This window comes from Ochotona princeps, chromosome Y (assembly GCF_030435755.1).
Source record: "Ochotona princeps isolate mOchPri1 chromosome Y, mOchPri1.hap1, whole genome shotgun sequence".
Taxonomy (NCBI): Eukaryota; Metazoa; Chordata; class Mammalia; order Lagomorpha; family Ochotonidae; genus Ochotona; species Ochotona princeps.
In genome coordinates, this window is record NC_080866.1 from 8118710 (window position 1) to 8139786 (window position 21077).

The following is a 21077-nucleotide window of genomic DNA, read 5'->3' on the forward strand; positions in this document are numbered from 1 at the left end:
CACCTGGAGGTTGAACAATATGCTATTATAAGAACAATGGGTTAGAGAAGAAATTAAAGATGAGATCAAAAAATTTATGGAAACCAATAAAAACTCTGACACAATATTCCAAAACTTGTGGGACATGGCCAAAGCAGTGCTACGGGATAATGCGTTGCAATTGGAGCCCATATCAAGGCCCAAGAGAGGCGTCAAATACAGGAACTAAACAAAAACCTCCAGGATTTGGAAAAAATGCAGCAGATTAGCCCCACACACAACAGGAAACAAGAAATCATCAAAACAAGGGAGGAAATCAACCAGATAGAAATAAAAAAAAAAACTATACACAAAATCAATGAATCAAAAAGCTGATTTTTTGAAAAGATAAACAAAATAGACACCCAACTGGCCGACTGACAAAGAAAAAACAAGAGAAAGCAAGAATTAACAGCATCAAAGGCGAAAAAGGCAACATAACAACAGACATTACAACCATTAAGAACATAATTAGAAATTACTACAAAGCACTATACTCCAACAAATCACAAGACTACCAAGAAATGGAGAAGTTCTTAGACTCACACCACCTGCCAAATCTTAGTCCAGAGGCAACAAATGAACTGAACAAAGCCATAACTGAAGCAGAGATTGAATCAGTGATGAAAGATCTCCCAACTAAGAAAAGCCCAGTCCCAGATGGCTTCATTACAGAATTCTACAAAGCATTCTGAACAGAACTAGCCCCAATCCTCTACAAACTCTTCAAAACAATAGAAAAGGAAGCAACCCTGCCAAACTCATTCTCTGAAGCCAACATTACTTTAATCCCAAAACCAGACAGAGATCCAACCAAGAAGGAAGACTACAGACCTATCTCTCTGACGAACATTGATGCTAAGATTCTCAACAAAATCCTAGCCAATAGAATTCAAAACTCATCAGACAGATCATTCATCCGGATCAAGTAGTATTCATCCCTGGAATGCAGTGGTGGTTTAACATCTGGACATCCATAAATGTAATACACCACATCCAAAAACTGAAAAACAAAAACCATATAATAGTATCAATAGACGCAGAAAAAGCTTTCGACAAAATCCTACACCACTTCCTGCTAAAAACCCTAACCAAAGGAGGCATAGATGGAAAAATCCACAACATAATTAAAGCAATTTATGAAAAACCCAACGCCAGCATCATACTGAATGGAGAAAAACTGGAACCCTTCCTGCTGAGATCTGGAACAAGACAGGGATGTCCACTTTCTCCACTGCTATTCAACATAGTCCTAGAGGTACTCGCTGTGGCCATAAGACAAGACAAAGAAATCAAAGGAATCCAAATGGGAAATGAAGAAGTCAAGCTTTCACTATACACACATGACATGATTCTCTATATAGAAGAGCCAAGAGGCTCAACACAGAGAGAACAAGAACTTTTACGAGAGTTTGGTAGAGTGGCAGAGTACAAAATTAATGAACAAAAATCAATAGCCATAGTGTATGCAAACAGCCCCAAGTTGGAAACAGATCTAACCAGCAAGATAACATTCAAAATAACAGTGAAAAGTATGAAGTATCTGGGAATTAACCTAACCAAAAGTGTAGGAGACCTATTTGAGGAAAACTACAAACCACTTAAAAAAGAAATTGAACAAGACCTCAAAAGATGGAATAAATCCCATGCTCCTGGATAGGTAAAATCAATATCATTAAAATGTCTATATTGCCAAAGGCAATATATACATTCAACGACATTCCAAACAAATTGCCAAAAACACTCTTCATGGAACTGGAAACAATGATCCAAAGATTCATCTGGAAACACAAAAAAACCATGAATAGCTAGAACTATCCTGAAGAACATTTGTTAGTAAGGGGAATCACAGTTCCGGACCTCTGGACATATTATAGGGCAGTGGTTATCAAAACTGCCTGATACTGGCACAAAGATAGAGAGGAAGATATGGAGCAGAATAGAAACACCAGGTGGAAACCCACAGACATACAGCCAAATAATCTTTGACAAAAAGCCAAACGACCACCCAGGGAAATGGGAAGTTCTGTTCAATAAATGCTTTTGGGACAACTGGTTGATAGTCTGCAGAAACAAAAACATAGATCCACATCTCTCACCATACACCAAGATCAAATCTAAATGGATAACAGATCTAAACCTACATCCAGAAACCTTCAAACTTTTGGAAGAAAAGGTTGGAAATACTCTGCAAGATATCGGGTAGGTCCCTACTTCCTATAAGGACCCCAAAAGGAATAGAAATCAAGACCAGAATAAACAAATGGAATCTCATCAAACTAAGAAGCTTCTGTACAGCAAAGGAAACAACCAATAAAGTAAAAAAGCAGCCCACAGAATGGGAGTAGATATTCACGCACTACATAGGTGATAGAGAGCTAATCTCCAGAATATACAAAGAACTACAAAACAGCCCAAACAACCAAGCCACTCAAGAAATGTGCAAGGAAAATAGGCAGACACTTCACAAAGGAACAAACCCAAATGGCAAATAAACATATGAAAAATGCTCAAGTTCCCTGGCAATAAGGGAAATCCAAATTAAAACATCAATGAGGTACCACCTAACGCCAGTAAGAGTGGACCAATGAATAAAAGCACCAACAACACTTGTTGGCGAGGTTGTGCGGAAAAGGGATCCCTACTCCACTGCTGGTGGGGCTGCAGGCTGGTACAGCCTCTATGGAAATCAGTATGGAGAACATTCAAACAACTCAAAATCAACATACCGTATGATTTAGCAATAGCACTCCTAGGAATATATCCAGAACACTTGTTTTATGAGAAACCAACATGCACTCCTATGATCATAGCAGCACAATCAGTAACATGGAAGCAGCCAAGATGCCCATCAGCAGAGGATTGGATAAGAAAGCTATGGTTCATCTACTCCATGGAATACTACTCAGCTATTAAAAAAAACAAAATGCAGTTCTTTGTGGCCAAATGGGCCAAACTGGAAACCATAATGCTAAGGGAAATGAGCCAATCACAAAAGGTCAGATACCACATGTTTGCGTTAATTTAAGATGATATGATGTTATGTATAACATGTTATGTTTTGAATGTTATATGTTGTGTATCAACTAAAATTTATATGTCAATGAGGTGGTCACAGAAGGTGGTTAAGTACTCGCATTTACTTTTAACATATTGGTTACTCATTACTATGTGAATAAATTCTATAATGAGGTAAATTTTTGCTGATGGTATGTTGAAGCTTTTAATTGATGGGGATGATACTCTGCTGGCTCTGTCTTCAGACCAGAGAGGGTATACCTAAGAAGCCATTGAACTTGACTGGACAATAAGATGCTGGACAATATGTTTGGTATATGCTTGCAATGTGGGAATCTCAACTGAACTTGAACTGTGGTTATGCAACAAGGTGTAGGAATCCACCATGGTGAGAGGGTTTAGGGAGGGGAGGAGGGAATCCAAGTACCTATGAAACGGTTTCACATAATGCAATTTAATTAGTGAATTAAAAATAATAATTAAAAAAACAAAAAAAAACTTGTTACACATTAAAAAAAAAAGAAAATCATCCCGTTGAAGTTAGCAAACATTGATATACAAGTAGCCCTATGACTGCGGAAGAAACCCAATCCAATTCATGTATGATGAAGAGAGATAAACTCACGAATCATAAAACCAACTCCTTCTTGGAGGGTGGACATGTAGCTAGATGAGCAGACCATGATGAGGACACATGAAACAAATAAAAGCAGGGTTGTACCAGTGCTCCCAAATCTCTCAGTGTCTCAATGAAAGAACAATTGCATGAATCAAAATAGCAACTCTAAGGAAACTCAGTGAGTTACAATAAAGAAGGGCAAATAGACAAGAACATCAATCCAAGATATCAATGAAAGATAGTAAGTTGATTAAGCTGATTAGGAATAGCCATAAGATTCAGCAGAAAATAGCCTCTATCAGTGAACATAATAGGATTGGTAGTTTTATCAGCAGAATAGACAAACTGGCTAAACTGCTGCTTGTCAAAATGTCTCCTTCTATCAGTTGTAGCATCATAGGAACAAAGCTTGATGATTGCCTCAGAATAATAATATGCTTATAGTTTCAGTAATATATGAAGAATGGTGTTTTCTTTTAACTATTTATTTATTTATTTATACTGGAAAGTCAGATTTACAATTAGACGGAGATTCAGAGTGAAACATTGACCATCGAATGCTTCAGTCCCAAATAAGCCCCAATATCCAGAGCTGAATCTAGCCAATCTGAAGCCAAGAACTCAAAGCTTCTTCCTGATTTCCCACTTGGGAGCAGGGTTACAGGCTTTGGGTCATCCAGTACTGTTTTCCCAGGTCACAACAGGGTGCTCAGTGGCAATTTCAGCAGCCAGGTCACTAACCAGCATCCATGTGTGATCACAGCACATGCAAAATATGGTTTTACTTATTGGGCCAACACACCAGATTCGAAGTCAGTTGTCTTTATGTCAATATCCTCAATAATTTAAAAATACTCTAGGGCTTCTGCATACCAATTTATAAATACATGGTATTTCTTAACAGTATTTAAGGTTCTTGCATATTGTTTTGTGTTTTTTTTAGGATCTCCAGACAACACTTCCCTGTAGACCTTCTAGTTGAAGCTTCCATCACAATAAAACAAACTGAAAGGTGGCTTAAGATTATAGCTGCTGTTGCCTTGAGAAAGTAGATTCAAACTAAAGCAAGTAAATACTATATCTATTGAATATATGTGTCTTCTGTTTTTAAAATGTGAATTCTTTGTCAACAAGAGAAAGTGACAGAGACAGCATAAAAGAGGGACACAGGGAAACAGTTAAAGCCTGTAAGATTAAATATTCATCTTGCACATGCCACTGAAATCCACATAGGAACTGCTCCATCTTCTCCTAGCAAGTGGCCAAGCTCCAGCTTCCCAAGAATTGCATCAAGATTAGGTTGTTGTTCTGCAGCAATCCCTATTTCTGTAAAACAGTGATTGTTAAGGAATATCGAGCTAACATCAATGGTGAGATGTTTCTCAGAGACTAGATATTGGACGTGAGTGACAGGTAATTGGCGATGTGATCCTATGCTGTCCTACATACTTTTCTTCCTGTTGGAAATCGAGCATGCTGTTTCTATCCACATCTCTTCTTGCAGTGAATACCACCAATTTCACTAGAGTGACAGGGAATATTTGTAAGCTTTTTTTTATTTTTTACATTGCATCATGTGTCACAGATTCATAGGCTCTGGAATTCCCCCATGCCCTCCACATGCCCTCCTCCCTTGGTGGGTTCCTCCAACTTGTGGCAGTATTACAGTTCAAATTCAGTCAAGATTCTTTCATTGTAATCATATACCAAGCATAGAGTCCAGCATCTTATTGTCCAGATCAATTCAACAGTTTGTTGGGGAGACCTTCTCTGGTCTGAAGGTAGAACAGGCAGAATATCATGCTTCTCAATTACAAGCCCCAACACAACATCAACAACATTGTACAACATTATAGAATTAGTTGATACAGTATTGAATAATCAATACATTATAACAGTGCAAGTTCTCAACCACCTCCTGTGATTACTTCATTGACATTTCAGTTTTTTGTTTGTACTCAGCCCCGGCTGCAATACACTTTAAAGTGTCTATAGGCTACTATTCATCTGTCTCTTATCTGTTTTCATTTTATTATTTTGCTGTTTATTGTGTTGTTGCGTAAATTAGCTGAACTTGGTAAATTTTAGGATAGTTTTAAACTGGCTTATAATTGTAATCAGGCCTTTGTTTACAGTTGAGGTGTAGAACTGTTTTAGTAGCAGTGTGCAGAGAAATCGTCCATACCCTAGTGAGGAGAAAGTAATCTTTGTGTCCCATCTAGTAAGGTATATGTGGATCCACGCTGATCATATCCTGTTTAGTTCTAAGCTTTCCTTGTATTTTTCTGACTCTCTATTCTATTTGATTGATTGATTGAGTGAGTGAGTGAGTGAGTGAATTTTGTGGTGTGAGGCTCCTGGGCAATCCTGAAGTTGAAGCTTGACTTGAGCTTGACTCTTGGAGGTCTTATTATTCCCTGAGTAGGATACAGATGTGCTGTGCATAAGGCCAGGACTTGGGTGCGAGTAAACTCAGCTCCACCCAAACCAACAGGACCCAAGGCTGAGGTAACCATGATTGATAGTCGTGGCTCCTTCCTCTGCCGTGCACCATCAGTTCCTAGATTGCCAACCAGCACTACTGCTTTCATCGTAGCATCATCAGAGAGCCAGTACCACACAGAACATTAACACTCCATGCTGGCATTTTCTGTAATCCCAGACGTGTCACAGGAGGGGACAGCAATGGCTAAAAACACTTGGGATAGCAGGAATAACAGACCAGAGCCCAGGCCGTGGCATTGTTGTGAGACCCCTTTCACCTTAGCCTGTGCCACAGGCCCCTTCACCCTGAGCACCTACCAATCTCCTCAGGGTGATAGACAGGGATCCTTTGTGGTTGAGAGACCATGTCCACTAGCCTGAGAGAGCCCTTTGCCCTCACGCCTGGTGTGCTGCAATAACCCCCACCCAGCATGTCACTAATCACAGAGTTGCATTTTGATCAAACACCAGGGCCAGTCCCAAACTGCCCAACTTGAAAGATCCCAAGCCTCATTCACACAAATGCTCAGCCTCAATTAATGCATGCACTTACCCAGAATTCAATATCCTCAAAGTACCAAAGGCACATACTCTTCAGTTAGGCTCATAAGCTTCCCATCTTAGACTCCAACCCTGTTTCACCTGAGACCGCAAACTTTATCCACTTGTGGGGAAGCCCATCATTCTTCAGTACAAACCTGAAGGTCTGCAAGTTGACATGCTTGGCCCCTCCCCAGCCCCAAGGAGCCCTGAATTCCGTATTCCATTAACTGCCTGTCTACCCCACATTCTGGTTTCCATGACGATGCACCTCTCTTTGTTGAGACAGCAGATATCCAGAGCTGTAGGAATTCAGTGAATGCAGAGACTGCCTGCTGATCACTATCCTGCTGGTGCCACAGCCCCTGGCTTGGTTTCTGGTTTTCAAAACTAGCTCACAACAAGCCCCTGCATCTTCCCTCTCTCAAAATTCTTGCCTGATGACAAACTCAGAGGAGTTGGTGTGGGATACCAGAATCACATGTGTCAAGGTTCCTGCCAAAGCAAGCTTGGACACACCCAGCTTCAGCACTGGGAAATCTGGAGGTGAGAGCCTCGGGCACATTGCTTTGTTAGTGAGTTTGACATGGGAGCTTCAGGACAGACTTTTAGCATTGGCAGAGTAGACAACTGCATCAAGACCAGAGGACATGGCTGATACCTTGTTCTTCCGTGGCCACTGTGCTTACACAGCAACCTCTTATGTTTTCTAACATTCCAAGATGCCTTCAAAAAAATTTCCATGTAGTTCTCCTAGAAATAGTGTGCAAAGATTGGCAAGTCAGAGCAGACCTACTTTCAAAAAATGAAGTGGAAATATAGCATGCAAGTCACACAGACCTATGCAGTATCAGCTCATTGTGCCTGTGTGCTTCCCCTCCCCTTGTCCCACCTGTTCAGGGATGAATATGGAAAAGGTGTTTGTGTTCTGACTATGCAGACCTCTCACCTGTACTCAATACTCCCAGTCCATCCTGGGAGTGCTATGAATCGCTTTGCCTTCCATTTCTCCTTCTAGGTGTATTGCCTAAAGGGAAGATTTTGCTTTAATCTAACTCTGAGAGCCCCCTCAACTGGCTTTCTTATTAGCTTTGGCACTCACAGCCCCTGAACAACACAGATACTTTTGAGAATAGAGGCCTACTAAAGAAAGTGAGGGCCAGGAGAAATAAGCAGCAACTGAAAAACATTCTTGGGATCAAATTCAGCAATATTTGATTAACACCATTTACTATCTTGAAAACAGTGCCTGTCAGAGGCTGCTGACATAAGATCCTAGAACTGAACCTGTGCTATTAATTAGACAAAAAGTGGAAAATGTATGAACAGTTGACAGCTAGCAAGAACTAACTAATTCAAGATGGAAGTACAACCAAGCTTGTACATAAGTGGTTTGTTTATATTGTTCAAAGTCAGAGAAAGGGAGAGAAAAAGAGACAGAGAGATCTACCCATTTATTCACTCCCTAGTCTGTGCAGATGAACCTGGTCAACATTAGAAACCAGAAGCTTTCATTTGGGTAGAAGAATCCCAAGTATTAGGGCCAATTGCACCACCAGGTGATGAAGTGAAAGTGACAGGTAGAACTGAAACCAGTGCTCTAAAATGGGGTTGCTGCTGATGTTGTAGACAACCTAAGCTGCTGTCCAACAATTCATTGGAAGTGTTGACTTTCTTTCTTTCTGATGACTATGCTAATTTTTTATTACCTCTCAAAGGTTGTTAATGGAATTTTCAGGGTTTTCCATGTGTAAGCTCATGCCAAATGCAAATGTAGACAACATGTTGCTTCATTTCCAAATTGGAGAAGCTATTTCCTCGCCTCATTGTTCTGTCTAGGAAAAGTTTCAGATCAAATAATAGTAGCAAGTATGTAGAAACCATGCCTTGTTTCTGGTCTTAGAGAAAAAATTTTCAATTTCTAAAAACTAAGTATGCAATTAACTACAGATTTTTTCATATGATTTTTATTTTCTTTTCAAGGAAATCTCCTTCTATTCCTACATTGTTCAGCAGTTACATTCTAAAAATCAAATTACTTCATTTAATTGAACACAATAGACATAAGTAAGAGGTGAGGGGGAAATGAAGGATTTCTTTTGCTTTTTTCGGTCTGTTTTAAAGAAAAAATCTTCAACACATGCACATACATCTTAGTGATAGTTCAAAGATATTTTCATGTCACATCTGGATCACAGGTAGAATCATTACTCTCTGATTCAAAATTGCTTTCTGGTAAGAGTTTGCAAAGTTTTGAAATATTTATCAATGCTTTCTTGTCACCTTCTAGTCAAACCTCGTAGCGTGACCTGCAAAAAGAAACACACAAGACAGCAGAAGATGAGTAGCCCTTAAAACCCTTTCACTAGAAGAAAATAATAATAAAAAAACAATAAGTAATAATCCTCTTAAGCCCCTCACAGGCAAGAGAAGAAAGGACACCGAATGATATTAACTCTCTTCTTCCTGTCATGATCTGTCATAATAGCTAACATGATCAGGAGCTTTAAACAAGACAAGCCAAATAATCGCTACTTCTTGTGTTGTTTTCACAGTATTTCAGACTTTGTTTGTAAGGTTTATCATCAACACACACAGTTAAACCTTCCAACAACCCTACTGAAATATACTCAAATAAATGTTGAGGAATGTGAGGTATAGTACTGTTAAGTGTTTGAGATAAGAGTGGGTGTCTGCATCTTCATAGGTAATTTATTTAGAGTATAGAAAGTCTCCAAGGGCCTAGTGGCTAAATCCTCACCTTGCACAATCTGAGGTCCCATGTGGAAGCCAGTTCATTTCCCAGCTGTTCCACTTCCCATCCAATTCCCTGCTGATGTCCTGGGAAAGCAGTGGAGGATGGCCCAAAGCCTTAGGACCATGGCACCATGTGGGAGACCTGGAGGAGGCTCCTGGTTCTGGGCTTCAGATCAGTCTGTCTCTGGCTGTTGCTGTGACTTGGGAATGATCCAGTGGATTGATAATATTTGTCTGTTCAAGCCTGAAGACACCAGGATTTAATGCTGAGAATGTATCAAACAGGCAGTAACTTAAACTTCCCTCTGTGTTCACTCATACATTAAACAGAATTGTTTCTTAAACTCATGTCCTCATACTTGTAGAATGAAACAACCTCCTGTTTCTCTGGGTACTAAGTAAACAGTCCTTCCAATGTTTGCAATTATTTTTGTTTCCTGTTGCTTTTACAATACAACATGACTTTTGAGTGTCCAGTTGATTACAAGCAATTCTCCAAAATTTTGGTAGAGTTTGCGTCATGAAGAACTTCTCCAAATTTTCTGGAAAATTCATTCATCATTTTCTGATGAAACAGAAAAGCAAGTCAAAGGAATTCTAAAAATATGTATAAATTTCTGAATTGGGATTCAGGTATAAAAACATGGAAAACTGGTAGCAGTACTATAAAAATATTACAAAATGCACATTTATGAGTATGTAATATTTCAAAATGAACATTAGTTACATGTATGCCAATTTACAGGTCAGAATGTGTAGCTGTGGAAAAGTATCTAACAGTATAGCTGGGTTCAATCCAATAGATATAGGCACCAGCTTATCCAATCCCCAAATCAATTATGCTCAGGATATCGTCATTTTCAGCTTTTATCATCATATTACTTTTTGAACAATCATCTGATTTCACCTCTTCCTAAACTCATGTATGCCACAAATTCTCCAGTTGTATTTCATCCTGTGTGTGCTTTCCTATATTTTCCCTTCACGGTCCACAGGTGATAAGACATATTTTTTAAAAAAAAAACATTTATTTTTATTACAAAGTCAGATATACATAGAGGAGAAGAGACAGAAAGGAAGATCTTCCATCTGATCATTCACTCCCAAAGTGAGCCGCAAGGGCTGGTACACACCTATCCAAAGGCAGGAACCAGGTACCTCTTCCTGGCAAACCATGCGGGTTCAGTGTCCCAATGCATTGGGCTGTCCTCGACTGCTTTCCCAGGACACAAGCAGGGAGATGGATTGGACATAGAGCTGCCGGGATTAGAACCGGTGCCCATATGGGATCCAGGGGCGTTTAAGGCGAGGATTAGCCACTAGGCCACGCCACTGAGCCCAACACATACTTTCCTAAAGAAGCCCTACCGAGCTGCTTTCACAAATGTTGTTCTCCAGATCATCTATCTATGCCCTCCCCTCATCCACTTTCACTTGTCTATCTATGTCCTCCCCTTTTCCATGTTCACTTGTGCAGAGGAAATTGAAAACCATCTGGAGACAAACAGCCTCAAATGATGTGATCTATCCCCAAATACACTAGAAACACAGACTCTGCTTTTCCCTCAGGATTCAATCACCTCATATAGTTCCCATGTTTTCTGATACTTGAAAGAATGCCATGTAACTGAAAACACTTTGCAAGCTCAAAGGACAACTGGACTGAACAGTGAGTTTAAAAAAATAAATGTTACTTTCTCATGAAAGGGATAGTCCAACGGGCCTTTACATAATGAAATCAGTACGAAGGAATCATCAGGAACAGCAAATTACCTAAACACAACTGGCTCAAAGAAGGGCCAGAAAGCAGTGTTCCATCCTAAGGAACCAAACAGCTCAGGACAGCACTCTACACAAAAACTTGGTAAGAAAATAATTTCAGGAGTTGTCTCTCTAGGCCCACTAGGAAGCACAACAAGGCTGAGGCTTGATGAGGATGGTCAAGCTGTGAGGGATGCAATTGCATGCTTGGGTCACACTCAACACAAAACAAATAGAACCTCTAGAAACATGATTACATTTTAAGCTCTTTGGGAATGATCTAAAAAAAATAATTGGGATCAGGTTACTTAGCCTATATGCAGACACTTCATGGAGAGGAATTCAGTTGTCCTAGGAGTGAAGATACTAGATAATATGCCTGTTTCCCATGGCAGAGTGCCTGGGTTCCAGAACTGACCCTATCTCTGACTCTAGCAAATTGTTGATATACAACTTAGTAACACTTGGTGAGGAGATAAGTGATTGAGGTCTTACAACCCTCTGGAATAACTGAATAAAGCTTTCTGATCTGAGACTGATTTGGGTGCTATCCAGGTTACTCAAAAAGTGAACCTCGCCACCTCTCTCTGCCTTCTGTGTACTCTGATTCTCTCAACTGCTGTCTCAATCTCTAGATGTGTCATTCTTTGCCTTTTAAATAAACAAATATTAAAACTTCAGGGGAAATGAATTAAAACCAGAGATTGTATTGAAAAAAAAATGTGCATGCAGTTTTTCCTTGTCTTGAAAGTCCTTAATTTTATTTGAAACATTAAACCTAAAGAACTGATAACTTCACTGACTTAGTCTCTCCATCTCAGAACTCAGAAGAAAGGATGAGAATGAAGAATTTCAGATGTACAACTTGAAAGGAAGAAAGGGTCAGACATACAAAGAGTTCAGTGAGACTGAGAATGATGACTACCTGTGTAAGTGACCCTTTGGCACATCCACAAAGAAAAATCCCATAGTCTGAATTGCATTCCACTTGTAATTTGGTCTTACATCATTCTGTCTTCTGGTAACTTGGGGTGCAAGCCTGAGGTTAAGTGATGTGAGCAGTTACTTGGCTGCTTCTGATGCTCTCTATAGCCAGCAATGTTTGGTATACTTTCCTCATCCCTTCCACTCTCATCTCCAGATTGTGAGAAGTGTCAGATATGCTTCCTGAAGAGCTGTGCTGCTCATGGACCTCCCGTGTTTCTAAAGGACAATCCAGTGGAAAAGGGACATCCTAGCCATACTCTCCTCAGTGTGCCTCCTGGACTTCGAATTGGCCCATCGAGCATTCCAGAGGCTGGGCTTGGAGTATTTAATGAAGCATCTGATCTGCTATTGGGGCTGCACTTTGGTCCTTTTGAGGGCAAGATCACAGAAGTGGAAGAGGAAGCTGACAGTGGGTACAGCTGGCAGGTAAGAAGCACATCCCTTTCCAGTCTGATGGCTTTTCACCTGCCTAGCATGAGACTGGTTCATGTGTCCTTCTACACATTATGGCATGAGTTGAGCCAACATGATCAACCAGGCTGTAAATATTAGCATAGGGCTCAGCGTCATGGCCTTGTGGCTAAAGTCCTCACTTTGAACCTGCTAGGATCAAAACTGGGCACTCTTTCTAATCCCAGCAGTTCCACTTCCCATCCAGCTCCCTGCTTGTGGCCTAGGATAGCAGTTGAGGATGTCCCAAAGCCTTGGCACCCTGCACCTGCATGGGAGACCCAAAGAGTTTCCTGGTTCCTGGCTTCAGATCGGCACAGTACCAGCTGCTGTGGTGAGTTGGGGGAGTGGCTCATCAGCAGGTAAGTCCTCCTCTTTCTCTCTCTGTCTCATCCTCTCTGTACATCTGACTTAGTAATAAAAATAAATAATTCCAAAAATTAAATAAATATTAGCATAGAGAAGATCACTGGGCTGTAAAAAATAAAGCAGTGGCAATCTCCTCTATGGGCTTCTGCTGTAGGGAAATAAACAAGAATAAATGTGTGCCAACACTATGTAAATTTTCAACATGTGTTGGACTCATGTAATGTCACAGAACATGATGATAGAGTTGTTAATAATTCTGCTGAACTACCCCCGTTTCAGAAACATACTAACCTATTTTTTTTGAAGCTCAGCCAAGGGCAGGAACAGCCATGAGTATGTGGATGGAAAGGATACTTCTTTGGCCAACTGGATGAGGTAAGAGCCATGGCATGTTACAACCACAGAGGATATTTCTCTTCAAAACAACATCACTTTCCTTTCTCCTCTACTTTCATCATGACTTTTACATTACATGTCCTCTTTCATGTTTATTCTAATGACCTGTGAATGTCATGACCAGTTTCTAAAGGCACATTCTATATAAATACTATTTCTTTTATCATAACATAAATCACTATGCTTAATAAAGAGAGCACAAAGATGGGCCTTGAGGAATCTAGATCAACTGGGGCCATTAGACTCACTGTTTCTCACATTAGCATTGGTTAAGCCCTTCCAGTGTCAAAAATTTCCTAAATACATGGAGATTCCATGAGATTGGTGCCTGGCGGTAATGTTTCTTAGTCTTTTGACAATTATACACTGTCAGAACAACTTCAGACTTAAGATCTTCAATCAATGAGATAGTGAAAGATAAAAAAAAAAAAAAAAAAGAGGAAACAGCAGGGTTCCAGGGACAGGCATTGTCATGCAGTGGGCTAAGGCAGTTACTGCAAAGCCTGCATCCCAAGTACTGGTTGCTCTACTGCCAAACCAGTGGCTTCCCCATGCATCCAGGGAAGTTTCAGAGAATGTCCTCGATCTTTGACCTCTGTGTCCACGTGGAAGACCTGGTTGAAAATCCTGCCTGCCACTGTGTGCTTTCTGTGTCCCCACTCACCCGTTCTCCTGGCATCTCTGTCTTTTGCCCCTTGTGCTCTTTGCTTCTCTGCCTCTGAAATAAAAATAAAATACTAATCTTTATCAACTAAACAAAGCAAAACTAAACCTGGGATATGGATGAGAGAAGGAAGCTGCATTTGGACAAGGGTTTCTGTGAGCAGTTCTGTGAGAGGATAAGAAACAATTAAGACTTCTCTGTGTTTCTGGATCTGGATCTTGGACTCCCAAGATCCAGGAGAAAGATCCAAGAGAAAGGACTCCAAAGGAATGCCTTTGGGAAAGCTGAGTTGTGGAGCATGTGTGGAAAGCTAGATGTAAGGAGTGTGTCCACTCATCCAATTCTGTAGCAGAAAGCTGAGTAGAATTTGAAATTTAGGGAAACTCTGTGTGCTTCATGGCAGTCAAGGTGGGAGTAAGGTGGGCTTGGGTTTTGAGGATGACTAGTGAGGAAGGAAGGAAGAAAGCATGATTATCACAATGGCACTGTATCTACAACTTGCACCTGGGAGTTCACTGATCTCATGAGAGAGGTATATGTTTGCAGGGAGAGCTTTTGCAGAATTGGTATTCAAGCAGGTTGGAGGCTATTACAGAACACATGAGATTTAAACATGACAGAGCATGCAAACTCAGTATTTATCTCCACCCCAGGTATGTGAACTGTGCCTGCAATGATGAGGAGCAGAATTTGGTGGCCTTCCATTACCACAGGCATATATTTTACCGCACCTGCCAGGTCATCAAAGCAGGCTGTGAGCTGCTAATATGGTATGGGTATGAAAATGGCCAGAAGCTGGGTATCAAGGGAAGCAATGAAAAGAAAAAGAAGGGAAGAAAAAGGAAGAGCTCACAACAGTGAGAGGAAAGTAGCACAGTTATGTTGAAATAAGCAAAGGAGTCCCCTTGGGAATATTTGTGATTCAATTCTAAGGAGTCAAATGTAATGTAATGTAAGGGCTGCCAAGGTTCAATTCAAATGTGATTTCCATTTAGCAAAAACAAAGACTTACTTTTCAAAGGAAAGGAAGAGTTATAGAGAGACTCAAGCACAGAAATAGAGAGAGATAGAAAGGAGAGATCACCACCTACTGTTTTATTCCCCAAAAGCTGCACTAGGGCATAGTATGGCATCCTATGGCATCCTATGGCTAAAGTCCTCACTTTGGACATCCTGGGATCCCATATGGACACCAGTTCATGGCCTGACTGCTCCACATCCCTTCCGGAATCCTGCTTGTGGTCTGGGAAAGCACGTGAGGATGGCTTCAAGCCTTGGGATCCTACCCCCACATGGGGGACCCTGGAAGAAGTTCCTGGCTCAAGAATTTGAATGAACACATCTCTGGTTATTGTGGCCACTGGAGATGAATCAAAAGTCAGAAGATTTCCTCTCTGTCTCTACACCAATCTATATATATTCATACTATATATATATATATATATATATATAATCTCCTGTATAACACACAGGAGATATGACATGGTGTAGTCAGAGCTCAATCTAGTGCTTCTATGGCATACTAGTGTCATAGTCAGTGATTTAAAACAGCGTAACCTAATACTGACCCATTTTTTATATCTTTGACTCCTGGGAACAATTGATACCAGTTTCATTTAATTCTTTTATTTGTTAAATACTTAGTTCACAAAAATATCCCACAACACCCCTATTGGAGAGGGCCCAAGACAAAAAACCAGTTCTTGGCCTCTTTACACCTCTCCTACTATGGAAGATCCTTCTGGATCATGAACACTTTATTTTACATTTTCTCCATGCTCCACCCCCCACCAAAAAAGGTGTATGTTTCTCTTTAGTCATTGTTTCAATGGGATGTTTTCATGTGAATTTTGTGCTTAAGACTGTCCATGGAAATGGAGATTTGCTGAATAATACAATTGAGTGAAATATGAGTATGAGCACAGCCAAGTGTTTCAGATTAGGTCTGGTTTTCATGTCTTTTTGCTTCTTTAGAAAGACTTTTCTATTTACTTGAAAATGTACAAAGACAGAAGAGAGAAATCCATTATCTGCTGACTCACTTCCTAAATAGCCCCAACAACCAGGGCTGGACAAGGTTTAGTTAAGGGTCAAAGAATTCCTTTAGGTTTCGCACATAGTGGCATCACAAACTATGGCCATAGTCTGCTGTTTTCCCAGATGTACTCTCAGGGGGGTTGCTCAGAAGTAGCATAGCTAAAAGTCCAACAATCATATATACCGGCTGGCAGCACTGCAGTCTGAAGCTTAACGCACCTCACCATCACCATGCTGTTTTACCCCGTCCATCTAGATTTTCCTGATGAAAAAAGACTCTTGTGGAGATTTGGGTCATCACACTGAGGCTGATAGAGTCTTATGTGTAAACCTATCAGAGGGCAGTGGGTATCTGGAATTGGGGTCAGAGAGCTAGTCAGTCAATGGAGGGAAGTATCTTTGAAGTGGGAAGGTCCAATGCATGGAAAATAGGCAAACACTGAGATTGGTCAATACAGAGAGGCATGACACCTGAAGATAGTCTTTCACATGATTTGTGTGACAGGGAGGAAAAGCAATCCTTGATGTAGGCATGACGCAGTGGTAGTTAGGTTGTCTCAGACTCAGGAATGGGCATTACTGTCCCTTGCCTAGCCAGAGCAGTAACACAAAACATCAAGTTGCACTTATTTTGGGTTGATAAACACAGATTTACTCATAGGTGCTCATCTTAAACAAAATGTGTCTTCCAAATTTGTGCATCTCCTGTTGTGTGGCTTCTTCCTTCATAGAGCTCTTCTTGTTCATAAAGAATGTCAAGAAAGAAATTCTACCCTAAGTGATCAGAGTTGTTTTCAACACAAGAAGATAGCCTCAAGTAACTTTTCAGACAAAGTGCCAGGGTTCCAAGTGAAGGCTGTGGGAGACAGAGAAGTACAGGGAAACATGAATGAAGAGGACATCCTCAACGGATGTGGTAGAGGTCCCTGAGGTCTAAGCTATGAAGGAAATCTAAGAGTGAAACTACAGAATGGTAGTTGGGTTGTATTGGACTGGTTCGTATTTGAAAAGGTCTGCTGATACAGACCTTTTGGATTTCTAAAGCTGTAGTAGAAAATTAAAAAAAAAAAAAGAGATGATTGACGTACCACACAGGATCACTTGGTGGATGCCAGCTGTTGCTAGTACATGAGGAACAAATAGTAGGACAGGCTTAACCCAAGTGAAAGCAGGTAGCCAGGCTGCTTGTCTGTATCTGTCCTAACCTCAAAACATCTTATTTTGGAAGACACAATGTAGTCAGAGATCCATCCTGGTCACCTATATCTCTCTTCTCTTCTCCAGTCACAAGTCCATCCTTAGTTACTGCTCCTGGGACTTCTCAGAAACATCTGCAAGGCAGCTCCTGTAACCAGTGAACCACGCTCACGGGGATGGGCACCATCTGATCCACATAGATGCCATGACACAGTTAAGGACAAGAGGTCCATAAAAATTCCAAACCCATTTCAAAAACAAAAAAGCAGAGCGAGAAATAAGGGCCATTCTTTTTTTCTTCCAGCCTCCACCCAAAACTCAGTGGAGGCCTCGAGTGAGAGTGAGAAAAAGAGGACGATCCCACACGAGGCTAGGCAGTGAATGCAGAGGAAGCATTCAAATCTTCTGTGAGAGGTAGCATTCTCAAACAGAGTATTGGCTGAGTATGGCAGCTGTTTGTAAGGCATCAGTGATATGTACAGATTATTATCTGCCACTAGAGTTTGCAAACTGGGAAGAAACCCAATGAGTGCAAATAATGTAGGCAAGGCTTCACACAAAAATTACACCTCACCAGATACTGAAAGACTCACAATGGAGAATTTCTCAATTTGAAGGGAGTTTGGGAGGGTTTTCACACAGAAGTTACATTTCATCACACACCAGAGGAGACAGAGGCAGAAGCCATATGCTTGCAGGGAGTGTGGTTGAGACTAACTCATCAGCTTACTATAGAACACATGTGGGAAGAAGCAGCGTGTTTGTGGAGAAGGAGAGTAAAAGAGAGATAAAATTATCTAACAGCCAACACAAGCCAGCAGCCTTTAGTTCAGAAAGGTCTTGAGCTATTGGAGTCATGAGTTTCTCCAACAGTGTGCAGACTGAAGAAATGTTTAAGCACGTTTCCACTTTCATGATGAGAAATGGGTTAGAGAAACAGAGGAGTGTTGCTGAGATTTTTGGAGGATGTTAACTTGTGACCCTTAGACACATCTTTCAGCAGCCTGTTTTCTTCATGCTAATGAATGTTGTCTGCATACACACCTGAAGACCAAGTTACATGCCATCACTGCTACTACTGTTTAGGACAGAGGTTCTAGATCAAATTTCCTTAAGACTTCATGGAGCTGTAAACCTGTTTTTCTTTTGGGTATAGGAAAGGCGGATCTGTTCATGGACTGTGGGAGAGAAACCTGTTGTTAAATACACACTGGGTTTAGGAGAGGAATCTTATCTCCAGAGAAGCATGATGGCCTCTCTTTGACTTTGGCTCTGATATTGTTGCAAGAAATGGCATCTTCTGGTTCCTCTGCCTGCTGTTTCCAGGCTCTATACCCTCAGTGTTGGTGACCAACAGATGTATGGTGCACTTACATGTAGGTGTTTGCATGACTATGTGGGTGTCATGGAAATGTGTACCTGTGTGCGTGTCAGGGAATTGTAATGACATATGTATGAATGTGCCTGTGATCATGAGTAACACATATTCATGTGTCTGTCTTTCCTATATGCTAGTTATAGGAGAAGCCGATGCTCCTGAGACTGCAAGGACCCCGGTAACATTTGCTGGCTGGGTGTGTCTGAGGGTAGAGAACTCATATTGTGTCTGATGGGGCTGGGAAGAAACAGTGAGAAAAGTTCCAAAGTTTCAGGACCTGAACAGTCGTGGATAGACACACTACAATTATGAATCCATCTACATAGATGCTACACCCAGTACAGTGACACATATGGCTCCCAGGAGGGGCTGCACAGAACTACAGATGAGGTGGTGCCAGTTCCAGGTCTAAGTGGAGAATATCTCAGGTCGCACAAGGGCTTGGGAAGCAGTAATCATTTGGCTACCCAGAGAAGCTTTGGATAGTATTACATGGCAGATTTTCAATGGTTAGGGTGAGAAAGTACTTTTGACTTTTGCTGAGACTTGATTTGGGGCATGATACATGGTCTAATTCTGAAAGGGTTCCAAATGCTGATGAGAAGAGTATGTAGTTTGTAGATATTAGGTCAAATATTATGCAAATCGTCTGTGAGGCCCATCTGCTGAATAGCATGATTTGACTTAAATTTGTGCTTGTTGGCTTTCTGTCTGGATGATTCATTTGGTGTCAAACTGAAGGAACTCTGATATGGAGCATGATGTCTCAACGATTTTTTGTTACCAATATTTATTTGAAATGGATCAGAGGTAGAGCAGCCAGAACTCCAACTCATGCTCATGCAGGATGTGGGCATCACAGGTAATGGCTTAATGTACAGGTTAAGTTACATTTAGCGGTCACAGTGCTGACACCTCCACCAGTGTCTTAACTACTAAAGCAACTGTTGTTCATCTTGTTCTCATTGATCCTTTGAAGTTCAGTTTAAATATTTGATTAGGGAATTTTTTCTTAAACTGATGAGGTTTGGACCTTGCTTCTGGACCCAACTAGACTTCCATTCACATTTTCATCAAAGTCTGGCTTTTTCCTTTGTAGCATTTAACACAATCACATGTAATAGTAGTGTCATCTGTAGGATTCAGTGTTCTATGTAATAGGGAATATTTCACTTGGCAATCACCACATTATCATGGATCCAGGACCTTTTTTTTTTGTAGGTTGGTGTTCAATATTCTCTTCTCAGGCAGTTCCTTTAATGCACACATTCATCTTACTAGCTATTCTCAAAGTGCTACGTAGGTGGGGAATTATAGAGTTTTTGAATCTTGGCATGGGTGACAGTGGCTGATGGCCAAAGATTAGGGTTAAGTTATTTGGGAAGCAAAAATTGAGGGAGGTGGAAATTCTCCGAACAGTCATGTAATGAGTCTGTCATCCACCTCCCATTACTACAACGTTCTATCTCCACCCTAAAGTAAGTCATGGGACAATCATGTATTCATTGATAAAATAATTTCACTAGGCAATTCATTCTATTAGGTAAACATCAGCTCACAAACCCAGTACCAGAATGATTTTGAAATGAGAATGCTGAGGAGAACTGTCACATTTTAATTGCATGAGGCTTTAGCATGGAGATGACTGTGTTCTCCCAAGGCACATCACTGAGTACCAGGAACATCCTCCAACGTGGACAAGAATTACACATGCTCCTTTCAGTCTCTGCAAAGGAGGTTCCCTCTGCATAGGCCAACACTATTTCTTTTTGTTACTTATTTCCCTTCTTTTCCTTGGCTTTCATTTCCATGCAGCTTCTTTCCATGCACTTGCTCCTCCTTCTAAATAATCCTGATGCTCTTCTCTGTAGGGGCCATGAAACCAGAGAATTGCCATGGGAGCAAAGCGCATGTTGTGCTTGAACTGTCAGTTTTTGTTTTGTTTTTTTTTTTGTATGATATCTGATCCTGAAATCACTAGAATAACTAACACCTTTAGCCTTTAAAAAATAGTGAGTAACTAGGAATAAATCATCTCTCCTGGTCTGGGACAATGTTACCCTCAGAACTCAAATTTCAGAACTCAGAACACAAGACTCAGATTTCAGAGCTCAGAATTCAGGACTCAAAACTCAGAACTCAGAATTCAGAACTCAGAATTACAACCTTGAGCTCTGAACTAAGAACTCAGAACTAGAATTCAGAAATCAGAACTCAGAACTCAGAATTCAGACATCAGAATTCAGCATTCAGATTTCAGAGCTCAGAACTCAAAAATCACACTTCATCTCAGAAATCAGAACTCAGATTTCAGTACTCAGAACTCAGAATTCAGAAGTTAGAATTCAGAACACGGAACTCAGATTTCAGAACACGGAGTTCAGAACTCAGAACTCAGAATT

General features: G+C 40.7%; 1 protein-coding gene across 1 annotated transcript in view; it reads left to right on the forward strand.

Moving 5' to 3' along the window:
* LOC131478703 (histone-lysine N-methyltransferase PRDM7-like) overlaps positions 1–14924 on the forward strand; it is a 29965-nt gene extending 15041 nt beyond the window's left edge. The window contains exons 2-6 of the mRNA XM_058659288.1: positions 11150–11300; positions 12019–12126; positions 12339–12632; positions 13315–13378; positions 14717–14924. Of these exons, the coding sequence (XP_058515271.1) occupies positions 11150–11300; positions 12019–12126; positions 12339–12632; positions 13315–13378; positions 14717–14924 (825 nt within the window). The remainder of the gene's footprint in view (positions 1–11149; positions 11301–12018; positions 12127–12338; positions 12633–13314; positions 13379–14716) is intronic.
* Positions 14925–21077: the final 6153 nt, after the last annotated feature.